The 20,388-nt window shown below is 46.4% G+C and overlaps 1 protein-coding gene across 1 annotated transcript in view; it reads right to left on the bottom strand.

Annotated features, from left to right (window-relative positions):
• Positions 1-20,388, bottom strand: part of hectd4 (HECT domain E3 ubiquitin protein ligase 4) — a gene marked incomplete at both ends in the record, with an annotated part of 44,538 nt that overhangs the window by 459 nt on the left and 23,691 nt on the right. The window contains 37 exons of the mRNA XM_083905092.1: positions 766-988; positions 1,085-1,280; positions 1,377-1,543; positions 2,547-2,768; positions 3,843-3,946; positions 4,131-4,286; positions 4,383-4,502; positions 4,612-4,758; positions 5,984-6,174; positions 8,653-8,776; positions 8,911-9,014; positions 9,158-9,303; positions 9,860-10,083; positions 10,173-10,380; positions 10,622-12,021; positions 12,137-12,316; positions 12,398-12,603; positions 12,686-12,816; positions 12,906-13,111; positions 13,613-13,794; positions 13,899-14,059; positions 14,153-14,289; positions 14,394-14,531; positions 15,098-15,224; positions 15,312-15,448; positions 15,538-15,775; positions 15,859-16,022; positions 16,562-16,641; positions 17,137-17,285; positions 17,381-17,542; positions 18,219-18,322; positions 18,443-18,558; positions 18,979-19,148; positions 19,254-19,418; positions 19,606-19,788; positions 19,878-20,013; positions 20,168-20,370. Of these exons, the coding sequence (XP_083761218.1) occupies positions 766-988; positions 1,085-1,280; positions 1,377-1,543; positions 2,547-2,768; positions 3,843-3,946; positions 4,131-4,286; positions 4,383-4,502; positions 4,612-4,758; positions 5,984-6,174; positions 8,653-8,776; positions 8,911-9,014; positions 9,158-9,303; positions 9,860-10,083; positions 10,173-10,380; positions 10,622-12,021; positions 12,137-12,316; positions 12,398-12,603; positions 12,686-12,816; positions 12,906-13,111; positions 13,613-13,794; positions 13,899-14,059; positions 14,153-14,289; positions 14,394-14,531; positions 15,098-15,224; positions 15,312-15,448; positions 15,538-15,775; positions 15,859-16,022; positions 16,562-16,641; positions 17,137-17,285; positions 17,381-17,542; positions 18,219-18,322; positions 18,443-18,558; positions 18,979-19,148; positions 19,254-19,418; positions 19,606-19,788; positions 19,878-20,013; positions 20,168-20,370 (7,207 nt within the window). The remainder of the gene's footprint in view (positions 1-765; positions 989-1,084; positions 1,281-1,376; positions 1,544-2,546; positions 2,769-3,842; positions 3,947-4,130; positions 4,287-4,382; positions 4,503-4,611; positions 4,759-5,983; positions 6,175-8,652; positions 8,777-8,910; positions 9,015-9,157; positions 9,304-9,859; positions 10,084-10,172; positions 10,381-10,621; positions 12,022-12,136; positions 12,317-12,397; positions 12,604-12,685; positions 12,817-12,905; positions 13,112-13,612; positions 13,795-13,898; positions 14,060-14,152; positions 14,290-14,393; positions 14,532-15,097; positions 15,225-15,311; positions 15,449-15,537; positions 15,776-15,858; positions 16,023-16,561; positions 16,642-17,136; positions 17,286-17,380; positions 17,543-18,218; positions 18,323-18,442; positions 18,559-18,978; positions 19,149-19,253; positions 19,419-19,605; positions 19,789-19,877; positions 20,014-20,167; positions 20,371-20,388) is intronic.

The raw sequence follows: 20,388 nt of genomic DNA, 5'->3' as shown, positions 1-20,388 counted from the left end.
CTTTCCTGTGGGGGTTCCTCAAGGCTCGATTTTGGGACCCATGTTCTTTTGCAAAAGCTCACAAAGAACACACATAATCTTTAATAAATAAATGGCATCAAATCTTGGGGGGAGTCAAACTGTGTCCACTTGGTCAGATCGTCCAACTTCTCTTAACGTTAATGATATTTTTTAACGTTTAGATCATTGGTTCTCAAAGTGGGGCCCGGGGGCCAATGGCGGCCCACAGAAACATTTCTGGCGGCCCTTAATGAATGAATGTCTTGTTAAATGTTTATTGGACATTACTGGATACAGACCAATAAGTGTAAACAAAAATACTGGGTATTTACCTGGTTTCTATATGGTGAATTTTAGTGTATTATTGTGTTATAAGCTGGTAATAAGCAGGTAGCTACAGCCCCCAATTACTAGCTATTTACCCAGTAAATATATGGTAACAGAAATGTGTTACTTGGTATTAACCTGTAATTAGAAGGTTAGAACAATGGCCAAAATACTGGGTAATTACCCAGTAAATTATAAAGTGTTATTATATTAATGCTTAAATTACATTATATTAACGCTTATATTAGTTAACGCTAAACTGTAGAACTGCAATCTGGTCATTAAAATGATTACAAATGGGATTTATTTCTGTTTTTTCCCTTTGGCGGTCCTCAGTCCAATGTTGGGTTCCTAAACTGGCCTCAGGTATCAACACTTTGAGAAACCCTGGTTTTGATTACTTCATTTACGCGAGAGGCTTTTTTTTTTAGCCATTACCTGCAGCTCCATCAGGGGGCGCTATCTTCATGGGGTACGGGGGAACGTGGGCGGTGTCGGGCCCGCCGTCCTTGCACGGGCAGGTGAACGGGATGCGCTCCTGGTTGCACGCGAACTTGATGAACTTGCAGAGTTCCTCCTGGGTGAACATCTCCAGCGCCGTCCAGAAGAACTCGATGTGCTGGTCCGTCTCCATCAGACCCACCTGGTACATGGTGTGAGCCTGCACGAGGAGGACGGAGGAGGTTACACGGCGACCGAAACTCTCGTCTACGTCGAACGCGGCGCGTTTTTTGTTTTTTTCCGAACGAAGCTTTACCTTGAGGAACTCCAGGTTGATGTAAGGCAAGCCGCACGTGCGCAGCTCCATCTCCAGGGGGCTGAGCGCGGTGAGCAGCTGCAGGGGAATGATGGAGGCCAGCCCCGCTCGCACCGCCGTCATACACTCCACGTTCTGCAGCTCCCTGAGACGAAGGCTCCGCACCGCCCGCGCGTACACGTCCTTGTTCTCCCAGCTTCAAGGATGTAAAAACACAACAACGTGGTTACCAGAGAGAGAGAAAAAACATGTCGTCGTCGTCGTTGTCGTCGTCGAGTGAGGTTCCTCGTACCTGACGGTGAGGCTGCGTCCTCCCTGACAGAGCTCCACCTCCTCACCGGTCATGGTGGTGTAGGTGAAGGTGCAGCTGGGGCGGCTGGGAGAGTCCGGACTCTCGCCCGAGTGATGTTGGGAGCAGATCTCGGCACAAAGAGCCTCCAGCTCCGCGTCGTCAGCCACCTGCGGCAGGGTTTACGTTTAAAATACAGTCGCTGCGTTAGTCACAAATCGATCACTTCATACAGCCTGCATGACAATATTTATGTGTTATTACTCAAAGAGGCGTAAATCCCATCTCTAAAAATGATCTGTATGTTTACATTTCAAGGCATCTCTGATGCAAACCCTCTACTTTTGGTTGAGACATTTTTGAGAAGGTTACTGAGGCTTTTTAGGTTTAGCCATGTTCAGCGTTTAACCCATATCTGCAGCTTCCCGTAAAGGTTAGGGAACGTGCCCAGCACTAATTATTACTGTTCTGATTCACGCAGCGATAGAAAAACATCGAGTATAATGAACTTCTATAGCGTTGTCCTGTTAAAAGGAGAGTTTCTATATTTAGAGTCTCTACAGGTTTGAACAAGTCAAATTTAAGACTTTTTTAAGACTTTTTTCAGACCATAATGAATACAATTTAAGACACATTTCAAATCCGTACTGGCAAAAAAGTACAAAAGACACAAAAGGAAAATTGGAGCCACAAATTGTAGAACTTGCAATTGGGCTTCGCTGTGGGCTTTCGTTAAGTTTTCTCCGCTGCTATGCTAAGCTGTATCACGCCGCGGCGCGCGCACAGCACGCTAGCTAGTTAGTGCTCGATGAATTCTCACCGCGCAGCACAGGTGGACTACTTTAGTTCCATGAAATAGAAACATTTCAAAGCGAGACTGAAGTTTATGCATGTTTTAAATAAAAGTAACGTTAATAGATTTTTAAGACCTTTCAAAATTGTATTCAAGACCTTTTATGAGATTTTGGGAGAATTTAAGACATTTTAAGGCCTTAAATTCAAATTGGATTTCAGAATTCAAATTGGATTTAAGACTTTTTAAGACTTTTAAAGACCCCGCGGATAACCTGTATATTCCTATTGTCAATATCTTAAGACCGGGATGTCATTTCTTTACCGTGTTGAATCCTACACATTCATTTCCAAACACCTACAGGACGACGTAGGCCTTACATTGTCAAACTTTTTGACGTAGTTGTGCGTGAGGACGTCGGCCTCCTGCAGGTCCTGCTCCGGGTCCAGGGCCTCGCCGACCAGACCTTTCCAGAACGAGCCTAAAAGGTCCAGCGGGAGAGGCACGTCTGCGCGGATGGCGATGCCCAGGAGCTGCCCGAAGAAGTGCAGCAACTGCTCCTCTGCGTAGCTGATGGGACACGGGGTCAGGATGTACTTCCCCTGAAGAGAGAGGCACAAAAAAACCCACAACATGAGTCAGAGTGAATCGGCGTTTCTCAATAATCATGTCATTCTGTATTTAAAGACTAAAAAGACTTCCCCTTTGTCCTGGAGACTGGAAAAAACATGAACTTTTGTTTTGCTGCCACAGACCGCGGCTCCCACACCCACTTCCTCATATTGGAGATGTACAGTAAATATCAGTGCATTAGTCCTGTTCTTTCTGTGCCCTCGGCTATTCTGCAGGTACCTGTGACTCCTGGGCTGCAGGATCCACATCCACTTATAGAGTCGTTGTAATTGGGGAAAATTAAAAACAATTTTTAAATCTAGTCTTTCCCAAACTACATTTTTATCTTGCATTGGTAAACAATGAGATGTTACTCAAAGGTTGGCACCCCGACGTCGCTACATACAGTATATAGCGCTATAAAGTGCTACATCACCATATCTGTAGGACATTAAGTCTATGTATTGAACGTGGACGGAGCATCTCTTAACGTAGCTTTCGCCACCTTTAGCCTCGTTCATTTGAGCAGCAGCAGCGCCACCACAAGGAGACATGAAGAAGCGACGCCCTGGAGAGTGAAACTGACATGGACTGTTGACTTTAGAGTCTTAATTTACTAATTAAAGGCGCCATATGTAAGAATGTGGGCAAAAACGGTTACTACATTCAAATTCAAAACACCGAGATCTTTTAGGTTTCGTTTTTATGACGTAACTGGCAACCCGCGGTTGCTCGGCAGCTGAGACTCTACCGATTGAAATGATTGACGGCGGTAGGTGGCGCCACATGACGCCAAACCATAATTTCAAAACAAAAACATCATTTGCAGTCTGCAAAATATTTTTTTTAATGCAAATGTTTTGTCTGTTCTGTTGTTTTTGGTGAGTTAATGCACCTTTACAACATCAATATTTGCCCTGGTTTATTGAATATCGAATAGCACGAGGAAGGACGGCGATATATGACCAAAAACTGATATTTTGACCCACCCCTGTGTGTGTGTGTGTGTGTGTGTGTGTGTGTGTGTGTGTGTGTGTGTGTGTGTGTGTGTGTGTGTGTGTTACCTTGTTACGGTTGGCTGCAGCACTGGGGCAGGGGAGCAGCAGTGAGAGAGCAGAACTCTGTAACTCCTTACACACCTGCCATAGGAAGTGTCTGAAGGAGCCACCTGAGGACGCAGAGCCACCAAATGTACAGTGAGGTCGGTGGAAAAAAACGTCAAGCGACAGAAATGATGCTTTGCTCTCATGTCAAGGCTGCGTTGACACACAGATAACCTCCGTTTCTCCTTCCGTGTGTCGAGTCTGACTCAGGATTTAGGCGGCGGAGATGTCATAGAGAAACTAACTCACTCGTGCCGTGAACTTCCTCTCCAGTGAAGCGGATGTTGAAGGCGTAGGTCGGGTCTCCTCCGCTCGCCAGTTTCACGCAGAGCTGCGACGACGGCACGCAGGAGAGCTGTCGCGCCGCCTGGCAGAAGTACGTGTTCTCCGATGATCTGATCTCACCTGAGCGGGCAAATACACAATGTATATACACACTATATAAGTACAAGTACAGGTGACGTGGATCGGTATAAAAGTGAGCAAAAGAGAATCCCCGACCTCCTACGATCTCCAGAGGGTCCAGTGTGATCTCTGGAGCGGCGTGGTCAGCCGTGCGCTGCACTGTGGCGTTCAGGACTCTGTTCATCACGGTGACTTTAGCGTCGTAGAAGATTAGACCTGAAAGATCAGAGTCGGACGCTTTCACTTCAGTTTAGATATTTAAATAGGCGATATCGAGCATTTGAACGCGACTCGGCTCGGGTCCTCTCTGGTCCGACACACTGACCTTTGGCCTCGCAGAGCAGCGCCGCGATGCTGTTCTCGTAGGTGTGGGTTTGCCTGAGCTCGACGAGCGGCAGGAAGAAACTCTCCAGAGTGTTGTTGAGCGACTGCAGGAGAGCGAAGCGCAGGCGGAGACTCTCGGCAGGCACATCTGCAAAAAAAACAACACATATATTACATCATTATACTATATATATATATGCATTAGTGCTGTCAGTTAAACGCGTTCGCGCACGCTCTTTTTGGCCGAGCAACTAGTAACGTTAGAAGAACTACAACACCACACCGGATCGAGTTAGACCGGAAACAAAACAACAACAGAGACAAAGAGTGGTCGGCTCGCGTAAGTAAAGAGTAAACGTTCCGTTTCGAGCGGATGGCGAGCGATGTGCGCTTCTCTTCTCCGCTAGCTCCTTCAGCTCGGATTAGCTCGTTACGTCAACAACACGTTAAACCACGGGACTTTGTCTGCGTTAAAGAACGGCTCTTCATTCACAACACTGCGGGCGATACACGGTCGATAAAAATGTGCGATTGATCGCGAGTTAACTATGACATTAATACGATTAAATATTTTAATAATTTGACAGCACTATATATATATCTAAGATTTTGTTTTGTCCACAAACTTAAATTCACTACATATTTGTGAAAATGGAGCAAAGAAACCAGGAAATATTCACATTTTTAAGAAGCGGGGAATCGGCGATATTATCAGGAAAACCACAAGCCACATTTTCACTGTAACGCTGATGACACACAGCTGTACAGGCCCATGAAGCCGGATGATGGTCATGGAGTTGCAAAACTCTAGTTTTAAACAAATAGACGCCTGGATGACTCAAGTGGAAGTGTCTTGAGACAATTGGCGCCGTGCAAACGACTGTGCTTTTGATTTGAAAACAATGATTTATATGCATGTATGTAGCCTAAATTAATGTATTTAAACCTTTTATTGTTTGTATTTAGGTCTATTAAAGGTGAAGTAAGTAGTTTATAGTGACATCTAGAGGAGAGGCTGGAATTTACAACAACAAACTGCTCCTCTGCTCCCTCCCCCTCCCTTCCCTGAGCGCTACGGTGTCCTCAGCAGGTCAAATGTCGTCCTCGTCGTCTTTCTCCGTGTCAGCAGATGAGGTTCTAGTATTTATTCAGATGTATAAGTGCGTCTTTTCCGCTACACTTCCGCTACAAGTAAAGCGACGCTTGATTTGTTCTCTCGAGTTTGTCCTTACAGGCTCCGGTAGAAACATGGCGTCTCGCTGCTAAAACAGTGGCTATGCAACAACGGCCCGCGACCGTGTTATTTTACATGACTTTTTGAAACACAAAAGTGGATTTTGGGTCACGAACAATACAATAAAGTTGGTTCTTACTGAGCAGAGAGGCCACGCGAGGATCGGCGGCGTCGCCGGGGTCCAGGTAAACTTCGTGGGGGTGGAGTCTGGCCGGCGTGATGGCCAGGTGACGACACAGTCTGTTGATGTACTGGACCAAAGCCACGTCCATCTCCAGACCCCACTTCCTGGAAGCCTTCTGAGCGTGACGCGTGTCGATACAGGTGCATCTGGATGAAAAAGAAGAGGTATATGGACGTTACATAGAGAGCTCTCACTCGCTCTACTTATCTCCTTATCCTAAAAATGTGTTGTTGGGCTTAAGCCGGACGTCGCTCGCTCACTCGACTACAGTTGGTTCAAAACATCATCGCTCCCAAGCTGTGCAATGAGTTGCCCTTGCTCACTTCCTGTTTTTGAGTCCTCTCTTAAAACACACACTCATTTTTTAATTATTGTTTAACCGCACTTTGGCCCACTGTGTTGTCTTTAAAGTGCTTTATAAATAAAGTTGGAATGAATCAAAAAAGACTGACCATCTAACACAGTTATTCCCAGCGACTGGGTTTGAACTAGTGCTTGGCGTCCCACAAGGCTCAGTCCTCGGGCCGCTATTATTTTCAACCCAAATTATTGATTATTATAATAGTTGACAATTAATTCAATCTTCGATCAATACCTGCCTACCTAAGGTACCTGCGATGACTTTACCTGGTTTTATAGGCCGTTGCATTGATAATCATCATATTTATTACACTGAATTTAATTGTGAACTACAGTAAATATAACACGTCTTTAACTGAAGCCTAATTATTTGTGTTACAGCACAATATTCATTGGCTCTAACACACGTGAATATCCTTCATTTAACTCTAAGAAGTCAAAGAAATAAAAACAGGTATAATCTGAAAAACAAAAGGTAATAACAAGTATATTTTGCTTTTTATTTTAGAGTGTATTGCCATTCGAGATATAGCTTGTTTATAAGCTTTACTCTTTACTGTTAATCGGCCAACATTTGGAACACTGCCACAAATCTGGGTGTCAACTTTTGATTTCAGTCTGATGCTCGACACATTTGTTGTGCAACCCTGTTTTGCTGAACTTCTCACACATTATGCCAAGTCAAGAATTAGACACAAGAGAAAGTCTCTGCATCGCCAGTCTGTACAAAATGCTGGGAAACTGTTTTTTTTTTGTTTGTTTTTTAACCTCTAAAGTGTTTACGTCTGTGAGTTTTAGTATCGTTATTAACAGCTGTGAAACTCCAGCCCCTGTTGACGCCAAAATGCTGCTGCCTGAAAGCAGCACATTCTAGGAATCAGGAACAGGTTTCACCTGTTGTTTTACCTCTAAATTGTTTACACCAGTGAGTTTTAGTATCGATATGAACAGCTGTTAAAGTCCCAGCCCTGTTGTTCCAGTTTTTAAAAACACTCCTCTGAATGGGAACATAATGTACAAAATTGACATCATGTTCTATTAAAGAAGAGCTGAGACTTGTGACAGAGACCAGTGTTTACTGGTGTTATGAATCCAGCAAGAATAGATCAGAATTTTCAATCAACAGATGTTAATATATATTATATATTATATATTTATAGCAAGGGTAGCACGGGAATTAAATGACATTTTGACACACATTGGATTTACCTGTTCAAAATGACATAAAATGGCAGTAATAGTGAAATAATAGTCAAATGTCAGAGTTGGTCCTGGTACAAAAAGCAACTATTTCAGGATTTGATTTGGTGTTTTGGTGCAGAATAAAAACAGTAAAAAAAAAAAAAAAGGAAAAAAAAAAAAGAAGTTTAAATTAAGGCCGATTACATGAGGAAAAATGTAAAACTTCTGCGTAAGAATGAGCAAAATTAGGCAATATTCATTGCAAAAACAGAAGCAGGTCTGAAACTGTATTTTCTGAACCATAATTTTGAGAAAATCTGCTTGATTATACTCCGCTAACTGACTTCATCATGACATCTGTGGTGCTTTGGCACCTCCTAGTGGATGTTTATTGTAACGCATTAAAATCCTTTTTTTTTTTTTATCAACTTAAAGCTCACATAGAATGGTCCTGTTGCACATATATGTTAGTTATGGAGGTCTACTTACATACATTAACTTGTTTTTATGGTCAAAAACCTCCTAATTGCTGTAAACGAGCCGATAGAAATCCTCTTTTCTGACGCTGTTTCCCAGCCGCGAGATTTGAGACTCAACTCTCTCAACCCGGAAGTGACATATTCAGCACACCAGCTCACAGAAGCACAGCTCCCCCCTCTGGAACGGTGGATAAAAGGGTGGCTGCAGTCCCTTTGACAACCTTTGACCCAGAGTCAGAAGACACTGTCGCTCGTGAAACACCTCCACAACGGACGTTATTCTTCTTCTGCGGTTCAATGTACGCAACTGGATGTGCCCGGACTAGTGCCCGGAGCAGGACGATCTGCTGTTCAGGAGAACCGCTGTTTACGTAACTATAACGGGATTTTCAGAGATCTCGCTGAGCCCGAGATTACAATAAAACACAGCGTTCTCAGCAGTGGCTGAAATGTTTGTTTAGAACCTTCAGGGCTTCATGAACAAGGTAATGACGCAGATACACACTAAAAAACAGCGTTAATTGGAACTTCCGGTCTAGTTCCGCTTTAAATAAGGTGAAATGTTTGTGTAGTTTTTTGAAGTGTTTGCAGTCACGTTCTCACCTTTCAAAGTGGAGGTCAAAGCCGCACGCTAAAATCGCCCTCCAGACGCTGCGGATGTCCTGTTTCGCTCGGTCAATGGCAAATTTATGGAAACCTTCCAGCGTCAGGAACTTCTCCTCTGGGACTGAAGAAAAAAAAAAAAAAAAAAAATGGATGACATAACTGAATATTTTGATATTTGATCAAACATTTCAAAATACACGACATCACGTGTGTGTATCGCGTTGTGGAGTCGTGTACGATCTCCACTCTACCAACCTTCAGTTTTCTTAGCCGGAGATTTTTCCACATCTTTCTCATCAGGTCTGGATTTCTCTGGAGATTTAGGCTTCAGCACCGTCTTCTTCTCACTCAGGGCCGTCCTGACAAAGGCGAAGACACCCAGAGAGTTAAACACTGCTCACTCAAACTCGTGCCTGGATCACGCTGGACGTAATTACCAAGTGCTTATTTTAAGCTTCAAACGCACTCAGCGGCCACTTCATTAATGTGGTAAAAGACTCACCTGACGCTGTTGAGCACAGACTTTTCCTTGGTGACAGGTTTGGTGATGGGCCTCTTGGTGCTCACTACTTTGCCTTGATGCTGCTCTTTGCCGGCCTTGCTGTACTTGTTCTTATTGGGCTTGGGAGTGCCGTACTTCCTTAGAATCTGAAAGAACACGCAAATTTGGGCCCAGAATGAAGTTGCAGAATTGAATTTTCCCAAACTTTTAGTCAAGATTTATGTGTATGTTATGTTTATGTTTGAAATAACATGTATAAAATGAAGTTTTAATGAATTTACCAAACATCTTTTCGCAATGGCAGGGGCCAAAACGGCTCCTTGCACAAATTTGTGCGAGGAACCCGTCGTTAATCCTTCAGATTATCATTATATCTGTGGCTTTGCGGTAATTTTTGAGGGCGTTAACGTGCCATTGGCATAGTTCCCAGACCCGTGCGTTGCTCAAAGGCTCTATAGCACCCCCCCTAAGGTGAAATTGGACCATTCGCCTCGAAACAGGAAGTGCCTCATGACCTCGGCATACATAGAGTTCCACCGAATTTCCCGAAACTTGGTGGGAAGATGTTACAGACCAAGACGAACAAAAAAGTCGACCGTAACCATGGCCTCAACTCAACAGGAAGTCGGCCACTTTAAATGTTGGCCACTTTAAATGTTGGCGTCCATTTTGGCGATTTGCACGCCAACTGTTTTTACACACCTGGGTAAGCTGGTCTTCAAGTACTTTCTTGGGCGGTCGAACGTTGGTGAAGAACGTATGCAGGAGGTTCCCCGGCGTCTGCGCGTTGATCTGCTCTTTGCTGAGGTAGATGTCCGACACTTTCACCGGCTTCGCCGGCGTGAGGCTCAGCATCTGCTCCGAGTGCACGCAGCTCTTAAAAATGTCCGTGAGAACGTCTCTCGCTCCAGGCACCAGTTTGTCACCTGGAAAACAAAGAGTTCGGATGAGAACTTTTCATCAAATAAAACAATTATAATTAAAAAAAACATATCAATCAGCATCAAACACCGACTTCTGACTGATTTGTCCAGGAAGTAGTCTTCAAGGGCGGAGCTTCCCTGTGTGTCAAACAGGCTTTGGTTTACACTGGAGGCCGTGAGGATCTCCTCATTGGTCAGCTCCATGAGCTCCTCTTCACCTTCCAGACTGGACAGACCAATCAGATCGCTGCTGTTAAAGAGACTGGCACGGATCTTCTCCACTTTGGCCCGAGAACGAACCTGATATTTACACACACAAAACACACAAAACGACAACAGCTTAGATCTATTATTATTAGTAATAAAAGATCGACTGATAGTGGATTTTTAAAAGACAGTGAGTTTTCAGAATAACAATAGTTTGAAGCTTTTACAGCTGACGCATTGGCCGATCGTCCTCTGCCTAAAAAATGTCTCATCGGAGCTGATTAATTGGCTAAAATCGGTCGACCTCTAATTGCTAAGTTTACAATTGACCCACCTCAATGACAGCATAGCCCTTGATGGGTCTAGCCACGACTGCGTTGCTCTCCAATGAGGTGACCGTGTGCACGGAGCCCCCGTCTGACACGGACGGCGTATCGGCGCTGTCCAGAGGTTCCCCCAGGCTGCCCAGACTCCCCAGGCTCCCTGTGCTGCACAGCGACGTGTCCAGACTCTCCTGACTAGAAACGGTCTGCGGGTCTTGGGGACCCTGCTGCGGGGACGCGACGGCCGAACCCGCGGCAGCAGGAGCGAGAGGAGGGACCGGCAACATCTCCTGGTCGCCTGAGAGTTCGCTGGCAGTGCGGGAGACTCCAGAGCTGCAGATGGAGGTCTGGCTGGTGGAGGCGGACGCGCTCACGCTCTGAGCTGGGGTCACGCTGCTGGAGCTGTCAGGACTCTCTGGACCTCCGTTGTTGGGGAAAGGGCGCTCGGGTTCAGGTCCCGCTTTCCCGTCCTGAGGGCTAGAAACACCAGCTCCAGCTTTGGGCTTCTTGGGGTCCTCTTCCTGCAGAGGGATGAAGATCTCGTCTTTGAAGAGCCCGCCGTGGCCGTTGCAGGCCCTGCGGATGGCGTTTCGGACCACGCTCTCCTCCAGATGTGTGGGGATACCCGAGAGCACCAGCAGGCGACTGTGGGCGGTGGGACCCACCAGAGCCTGGCAGGCGTCCGTCACCGCGTCGCTGGTCACGCTCAAACCCTGCGGGTCCTTGTTGGCGAGATGTCGCAGGATCATGAGGAGAGTGAGGCAGCGGTGGAACCAGAGCATGTCCTCAGGTTTACTGCCCGCCATGTTCAGGAGGGCGCTGTCGCTCTCCGACAGCCGCGCGCCACCGCCGACGCTCCCCCGCTTCCCGGAGACTGCCGCCGCCACCGCGGCCGCCGCTCTCTCGCGCTTCATCTTCACCTTCTTGCGTTTGGACAGCAGACTGGGGCTCTGCGGCGTCTGGCCCGGGGACGAGGACGAGGACGACGAGGAGTCGCTGAGGTTGGGGGCGCTGGTGGAGGACAGCGCTCCCACCGAGGTGCCGCTGACGTTGAGAGGAAGCGTCACCTCTGCCACGGCCAGACACGCCTCCATCAGAGCGTGGAAGTAGGTGGAAAACCGACTCTGCTCGGCGGCCAGGGCCAAAGCGATGCCTCCCGAAGACGAACCGCCTCCCCCGGCGCCTCCCGCCGACCATCCCTGAGTCTCCCGGTCGTAGAGTTTGCGCAGTTCGGTCTGCAGCGCCATGAGCACGGCGAGGCAGGGGTTCAGCAGCAGAGCGATGGAGCTGGAGAGGCCTGCCGGACTCTTCCGCTGCTCCAGGTGGTGAATCTTCCGCAAAACCTCAGCTAACAAGTGAAAGGTGAGTTCTTTGATGGAGGGAGCCAAGTCAGTGGACCAGAGCAAACCACCTAAAACAACAACGCAGAGAGTAAAGACTCGGGGATACCTGATAATAATCACAGTTATTCTGTCAAGTAAATCATGGGATGTCGAGTGTCTATCGTTATCCCACAGTCAACCTACCGAGTAGTTCGACCACCTGCAGCAGCACAGACGTGGGCACCGTGTCCAGCTCGTCCTCTGAACGCTCGCTGGCGTCGACCAGCTTCCACGTCAGCAGCTGCTCGGCAAACGCCATGGCCAGAGGATACTCAAGAGGCAAGGAATGCAGCACCAGCACAGCACCAGGAGGGGGCGACACCCCTGTCATATCAAGGAAAATCAGATTTTTTTTATCCCCTTTTTTTTTTTAAAGAAAGTTTGAAGAGCGAGAGTGTTACTCACCCAGTTTGATGTGAACTTTATCAGTGGGTATGATCACAGAAGGGTATTGGTTAGTGGTGGGAGGCGGGGTAAGGCCTGTGTTGGTAGGAGAAGCATCGAGAGGGTAACACACAGCCTCCATCAGATTCAGCTGCCCGTTTCTACGAACCTTGTGACCCAGGCCATAAACCATGACTCGAGCCCAGGGAGCCTTGTACAGGCTCGAGCTGAAAGGACGGAAAAGAGAAATGTTTTAAAGATGGAGGGTTAAGAAACGTTAAATTAACCGTGTGCGGCAAAGTCACTCACTCTTTGCGGCAGCCGAGCTGACCCTCTTTGCAGGACACGATGACAAACGCGGCGCCGGGGAAGCTGACGTCCATGCTCACCTTTGACTCCGTGACGGGGAATTCCTCCGATGTAAACTGCTCTGGCGCGTTCTGTCAAAACCGTTATCGCAATTTTTTAATAATGAGTTTAGCAGCTTTGCTAAGATAAGAGATAAGTGGATTGAATCAAAAGAGCTGACCTGCAGGAAACAGCAGATTTGCTTGGTGAGCTCGAGTAAACTTTCCTCTCCTTGATGCAAGGCACGGGTGATGGCGACGGTCAACCATTCCCTGATGGGCTGAGCATTTCCCTGATAGAACAGGTCTGTGGGGGAGCAGCTTTGGCCCTGGAGGTTGTGAAGCAGTGACTGGGCCAGCAGGATGGAGCTAGAGCTAATAGTGCCATCTGCAGGAGGAACAACGCCAGAGCAGTCGGTTTAGAAACAGGGAGCAGACACATTTTCATCACACTGAAGGAAAAATGGTTATTCAGTTTTTACTAGTGCTGGACTTGTTAGCGGCGGTTAGCGGCGGTTAGCGGCGTCAACGTTTACGCACATTAACGCATGACTCTTTTACATGACGACTGATTGCGGTACCAGGCACTGTTTACCAGTTAGCTCTGTTAGCTCCTTTAGCGCCGTTAAAGCCGAACTGGAGTGGTCTGTTTATTAAAGGAAAAGAGCAGCGCTACAAATAACCAGCGTACCTGTGTACTGCGTATGTGTGCCTCTGTTTTTAAAGTTCAGCGTTACTTTAGCGACTCATTTTAACAATCGGGGAGTCACGTCAACATGACGTCACACACTTCTTTTTCCGACCGTCGTCATGGAAACGCGTTGTGCGTTAGCGTTAGCCCAGCACTCATTTGTACACCAGGTCTTACGCATTTCCAATTTACACTTACCAGGAAGGGGCGGAGCCAGCAGCTGATTGGACAGGAGCTGCAGGTGCTCCAGGGTGATGTCCCGCACAGCAGGTATGTGGAAGAGACGAGTGAAGGTGTGCGGACTCTTGGGGGCAAAGATGTTGAGCAAGGCCATGCGGCAGTACAGCCGAGCGAGGGCGCTCTCACAGCGAAGCAGCTCCCTGAAGCAGAGCAGAGGAAACAGATGTGTGATCTATGACACAGGAGCAGGAAGTACACGGCGCACAGGTCAACGCTCGACCGCCGTCGCTACGTCCGCGTTTACCTGTGAATCTGGATGTTACTGCTGTCCAGCGAGACTAAGCCGTTGGCTGCAGTGCGTCGAGACCCAGCCGGGGGGCGCTCCAGCATCTCGATAGGATACCAGTATCTGACCAGCACGCCCTCGCTGCGCAGGTACGTCTCCACCTGTACGAGTTCATTCACCTAAGCGCAAAAAAAAGTGAGTTTTACCATGTTGAAAAAGACAAGACAAGCAGAGAGGAATCGTATCGAGAACGGTTTAAATATTCCACGTACAGAGTCAACATCCAGCACCACCCCGTGCAAACCGAACGTCTTCAACATGCCCCGGATGGCAAACTTGGGCAGAGCCGTTCCCCCCGTCGTGCTGTTGGTGTTGTTGCTGTCAGGGCAGCGGATCACCACCGTCAAACCTGAGCGAGCGGACAAAGCAAAGACTTTAATTCAGCTCTTTATGTTGTTTTAAGTTTAGGAGAAAGAATTTCAGGGTCTTTAGCTCAGGAGGCGAGCTCTGTACCTTTGCGAACTTTGTCGATGGTGAACTTGTTGGCCTCGTCCTTGATATCCTCGATGGTCGGGAGGTAAAGGTCTCGGGGAATTCCACCGTTCTCTTCGTACAGGAACTCCACCGTCTGTCTGGCGATGTCCACCATTCCTGTTTCCATTGAAAATACATGTGAGTAAATGTTGTAAAACATTGTTATTTAAGGATCGTTGTTCATTTCAAATGTTCTCTTCTATTACGATTAATGTTTTTCTTTCAAGTCATGATCAGATTATTAGAAATTGTTCACATTTATCAATCTATGAGGTCTTTATTTTCTTCTTAAAACAGTTTTAGTTCAGGACAACTCCACCTTTAGGGTTCTCCTTTTTCCATAATCCCAGTAATCGACCAAGAGACAACAGATTACTTCCAACTACAGATTATCTTTATAATTTACTATTTTTTAAAATCATTGATAGGTCGTTCGGTCAATAAAACGACAGAAAATGTTGAAAAACACTGATCGGTGCTTCCCAAAAACTTGTATCTTGTTGTGTCTTTGTTATACGGCACAAAATAAATCAGTAAATATTCACATTCAACATGTGAATGGACTAAACAATCATCAAAATAGTTAATTTGGAGTATGTTATCGTATTATATCAATCATACTGGCTTAACCCTAATAAATTCGTCTTTAGCTTGAAACAGTGAATTGATATTTCATTCTTTACCAAGCTGCAGAGCTCCTTTGATTTGGTCCAGGCCAGATTTCCTCTCGGCCTCGTTACGGAACCTTCTACGGATGGTGGGAAACACTTTGGTCTCCCAGGCCTTGACCAGCAGGGCGTAGTGGTCCTCCTGATCACAAGACATGAGTACACACTTTATACAAACATGCAAAGTGGAGAAACTCCCGTGGAGAAGTCCTGGATCGCTCTAACTCACCCTCGGTACATCGTCGTCATCCTCGTCATCGCTCTCGTCGTCTGCGATGGGCGGAGGATGAGCGTCGGGCCCGGAGGTGACGAGGTTCTCGTAGCTCAGCTCCACTTTGTAATGGCACGACAGGTCACTGTTGTACTCTGCGTGAACAATAGCAGGGAGTTAAACGACGGACAGCACAGGATACAAAACCTTCAAAGGAAATTGAACACGGAAACGATGAACGTACGTTGCTGGGCAACAGCGACCGCGGCGATCCGACACGGCGGTCCGTGGGAGCCGGAGTCCGACGTGACACTGGCGCCCGCGTCGTTGTCGCTGTCCGACGCCATGGCGAAGGGCAGCGCTTCAAAATTAGCGCTGATTTCCTCGGCGAGGTCGACGCACAGGTCGGCGGCGTTCCTGTGGGCTTGGCCCTCGGCGTACGCAAAAGGCCGGTTCCCGAAGTTGGCGCGGATCTTTGAGTTCTAGGGAAATAAAAAGTCATTTAGACTTAAGACAATTTCTATTTAAGGGTTTTTTTTCTTTCTTTTAGTCAGAACAAACCAACCTTCTTTTGAATGTGCACCAGGGGCCACATTCCACCAGCGACGTCCTCCAGAATGGGACCGAGCCGCTGACCACAGTAGGTGAAGTAGACCCTGCCCTTTGGAGCCTGACCGGGCGGCGGAGGAGTTCCCTCAGAACGCTCCCAACCTATTCCAGCGACGTCACCTGGGTTTTCACACACGTAAAATACTTTTTAAAAAATCCTAATGATGTATCTTCAAATCATATGTCAACACCTTAAGATATATAAACACTTTTAGTGAAAAATTTACGTCCAGTGTGTAAAAATGAGTGGCATCAGAGATCATATCAGAGATATTTTAATGTTTCTATGTCAATCGATTGCCCGATAATTTATATACTCTTTGTTTTTGGCCCATTTTTATAGCAGATTTTCTTTTTTTCCATCCTTCCACTTAGTTATAACTGATATAATGACACAAAATCTACAATTATGTACAATATTTTTACTAAAAATAACGTGTAAACTATATATTAAAATTCAAAGGGTTGAATATAGTTATAGAAACATATTTCTCAGTATTGTATATTCAATTTCTGCCTCCTAAATGTCACACACTGCACCTTTAAAGTCTCCACAGTGCACGGTTGTATGGATTTCTACGTAGACTTGTTGAAACGTCACAGACAGTCGATTAAAAAAAAAAAAGGAGACAGATAATCTCGTTTGTCTCAAAACTCACCAGGAAGCAGAGCCACATCCAGCCGGACGCTTTTCCACTGCAGCAGACTGGAGCCGTTGTAATGCACTGCCCTGCCATTACTGACACACACACACACACAGAAACACACACATACATTAACGCAGACAAGAGACAGACGCACAGAGATGAGAACAACTCGAGTCGGAAACAAAGATTTCAGGTCGACTGTGCAGCTGAACGGGTCGATTATCGCTGCCGATTTCGTGAAAAATGATCCGATTCATAGTCACAACATCCTGGTTCCATTTGTTTGGAGATTGTTCCGTTTACATAGAAATTTTTTGCTTGGTTTTATCCACAGAGCTAATGCTGCAAAATGTGCAAAATCGACATATTTCTGAAACTGCCGGGTTTAGCTCCTCCTCCAGGAAGTACACAGGCTTGTAGGCCCTCCCACTCCACGTCCAATGTATGTTTTTCAGTTAATCTGCATATTTGCAAGCATTAAACCTCATGTTATATTGAATTTTGTTCAAACAATCTCATAATATACGTTTATTTCTACCTCTAACTTAGTGCTTTTTTCCTAATTCCTAATTCGCAGCTGAACGTACTTGTGAAAGAGGCACGTGCCGACAGGGTTGGTCCACGCTCCGTCTCTTTTCTCCGCCTCTGTGGCAAAACCAAAGGACACGATGGGACCGCTGTCTTCCTCGGTGTCTCCATAGGAGACGATCTCTATCTCCCAGTAAAAAGACGGCGCCTGCAGAGGGACGACGACAAAGTCAGTGCAACTTTTTTTGCCAGTTCAAACAAACCAGGAAATGTGTGTGTGTGCGTGCGTGTGCGTGTGTGTACCTGGATGGGCACAGCAGACGTGGCGTAGATGAACGTGCCTCGGGGAAGACCTCCTCCAGCGCTCGGATCAGCCAGGAAGGTGACGGACGTCAGGCGGGACGAGAACATGCAGGCGCGGACCGGAGGGAAAACTCTGGACGGACACCACGTGATCTCCTTAGGCTGGTGCAGCGAGGACGACAAAGACACGAGGAGACGATACGTTAGAAAACATTTAAAGGTCTTTCAAGGTTTTTGTGCACATAACCAGTTGATAGATAAATGTGCCATTTCTCCAGTATCTAACTTTTCTTCATGTTCACTAAAATTAGGAGGCAGTGCGAGGGAAAACTGGAGATGCTTTTATATTCTGCATTTTATCTTTTGTGTTGTGCTGCAACAATTACTTACAAAATTGATTCATCTGTCAATTATTTTCTCAAAAACTCCCAAAAAATGTGGACCAGTGTTTCCAAAATCGCTGTTCTTAAGTGTCTTGTTTTACTAAATGAGTAAATTGTTCAATTTTAATGATTTATTTGACAAATGGAGGAAAGAAACCAGAAAATGTTCACATTTAAGAAGCTGAAATTAGTCATTAGTCATTTCTGTTTTTCTGAGTAATTAATTTTTTCTATTTTTCAGAGTAAAAAAAATTAGCAGGAAAAACAGAACATTAAATTACTCCAAAAACAGGAAAAACAGACAGAAAACTAGAAAAAAAAAAATTCCCAAATGAATGTGGGGTTAGGGCTTCCATAAATGAAGGTCAAATATGATAAAATAAATGATTGGGGGCGGGCGATTCCCTTGTGTTTCTGTGATTAAAAACTAAAGTAACAGTAGGTAACTCTCTCACCTGGCGTCTGTCTGTCTGCAGTGGTGGAGGAGGAGGTCGAGCACAGTCCCGGTACAACATCCTCACCCTCTCACACTGAGACTCGACCATGCCGAGTCGCTCTCCTGCACAAGAGGACACAAAAGATGTAGGAGATTCTAGGGAAAAAAGGGTTTCATATCATTTATATCCACACACACACACAACAGCTGCTAAAAGCTAAAATATATATACTAAATACTCACCAGGACTGCACTCCTGAGCAACCAGGTTGAGAACCTCGACGGCAGCGGGACACTGCTGAATGAACTCTTCACAGAAGGAGCTGTCTTCAAGGAGCTGAGCCATCACCAGACATGCTCTGTGAAAAGAAGGTTTATTGAGCTAAACAGGCCTTTTTAAAAATGTACACATTAAGTAATGTCGTTAGATTTGCAGTTTAGTAAAATGATAGTCTCCAAAAAGCCAAAAATGTGTCAAAATATCATTTTAGAAGAGTTATTGTCTTCATTTATACACATTTTATTCTACAGACTGAAGGGAACCACTTTGTTTCTCACACATCTGCACAAAAAGTAATAATTTTAAACATTTTTTTTTTTAATGAAAATGAAAATAATGATGTGAAAAATGAGCGTTCCCTCTGTTATCGTGAATTATACCGCAATCGCAATTAGATATTTATTCAAAATCATTCAGCTGTAAAGCTGTGAACACAACTGCAGCAGATATTAATAACTGAAAAAACTGGAACTTTCATCAGTTTCACCGTTCAACTCACCTGGTTCTGATTTCAGCCAACAAGCGAACCGCAGCCATGACCGGGCTGGACCCGTCTCCCGTCGCTGGTAGAGAGGTGTGAATGGAGAGACTGCCCTCCTGTGGCAGAAGCATGGACTGCACGGCTTGCACCACCTTCTCAGTGATGGAGAGCTTGTACAGAGGCAGAGCCTGTTGATGTAGACGGTGAGGACACGGTTTAGTTTCAGGCAGCAGATATAAGAACTTTTGTTTGTTTGTTTCTGTGTGTGTGTGTGTGTGTGTGAGGATGCTGACCTCAGATCTGGGAGTGCAGAGGCGTGAAATGGGCACCGTCAGGATGTCCGAGGCTTTGCAGGCTCTCCTGTACTCGCAGGAAGGGAACTTGACCGTGGCGATGCCCTCCTGCTCGTTGATGGACATGACCACGCCCACACTGCCCAGCACACCTTTACCCACCACCTGTCAATCACAGGAAACAACAACAACAGACGTGACTGACGTGGACCTCTCAGCATCTCAGACCTCTTCTGATTAGTTCTTCATAATAGTGTGGATCGTTTTCTCGTGGGCGGGGCAAAATCTGGCTTTTCTGGTCTCAACAATCACAAAAAAAAAACACTGCCCGTGAAATCGCGGCAGGACTCACCTGGACCTCGGAGCCGATCTTGATGGTTTCTTTGAAGCCTCCGAGGGCACAGAGGGCAGCGACGGCCTGTCTGCCGATGGCCTGCAGTTTGGCCAGCTTCCTGCCGCTGCTGCTGCCGTTCTCCAGAATACTCTCCGCGTACTTTCCCAGCTGAGGGATGAACATCAGCGCCCGGGACAGAACCTAGCGCAGAACCAGAAGGGTCATCTCGTGAGTTTTCAGCAGCAAGTTTACTCCTCACAGTCAAAGTAAGGAACGGGATAATTGCTTACTTTTTCAGCCGTGCTGGTCCAGATCTGGGCAGTGTTGGACTCTGGAGCAGTGAGCAGACTGTGCAGCAGAGCAATGACCTCAGCGGCCATACTGTTGGCCACATGGCCGCTGATGAACGGCCTGACCGGGTCCGACCTGTTTCAGACAAAATCGGACAAAATTAGACATTTGAGAGTATTATTTTCAGTTTAGGGAAACACTGATCAACGTTTTCTGACATTAGTTTAGCAAAATTCAATCAAACTTATCGCAAAATGAAGCATTAGCTTGCGTTCCTGATGTACATTACCTGGCCAGGTCAGCGTTCCTGTCGCGACACACCGCAGTCTGAGCCGTCTTCTTCTTGTCACCAGTGGTGATGCCTCCGGCGGCCTCCTGGGCCAGAGTCTCCACAGGTGGACCGACGCTCACGATCAGACCGGACTGGGCCCACTTGTTGGCTTTCCTCAGGGCGGCAGACGCCTCCTCTGTGATCACCTCACAGCTTCCGCTCTGGGAGACGGATTCAAA

This window comes from Microchirus variegatus (genome assembly GCF_963457635.1).
Source record: "Microchirus variegatus genome assembly, chromosome: 18".
NCBI classification, from domain to species: domain Eukaryota; kingdom Metazoa; phylum Chordata; class Actinopteri; order Pleuronectiformes; family Soleidae; genus Microchirus; species Microchirus variegatus.
This window is presented reverse-complemented; position numbering and strand designations above follow the sequence as displayed.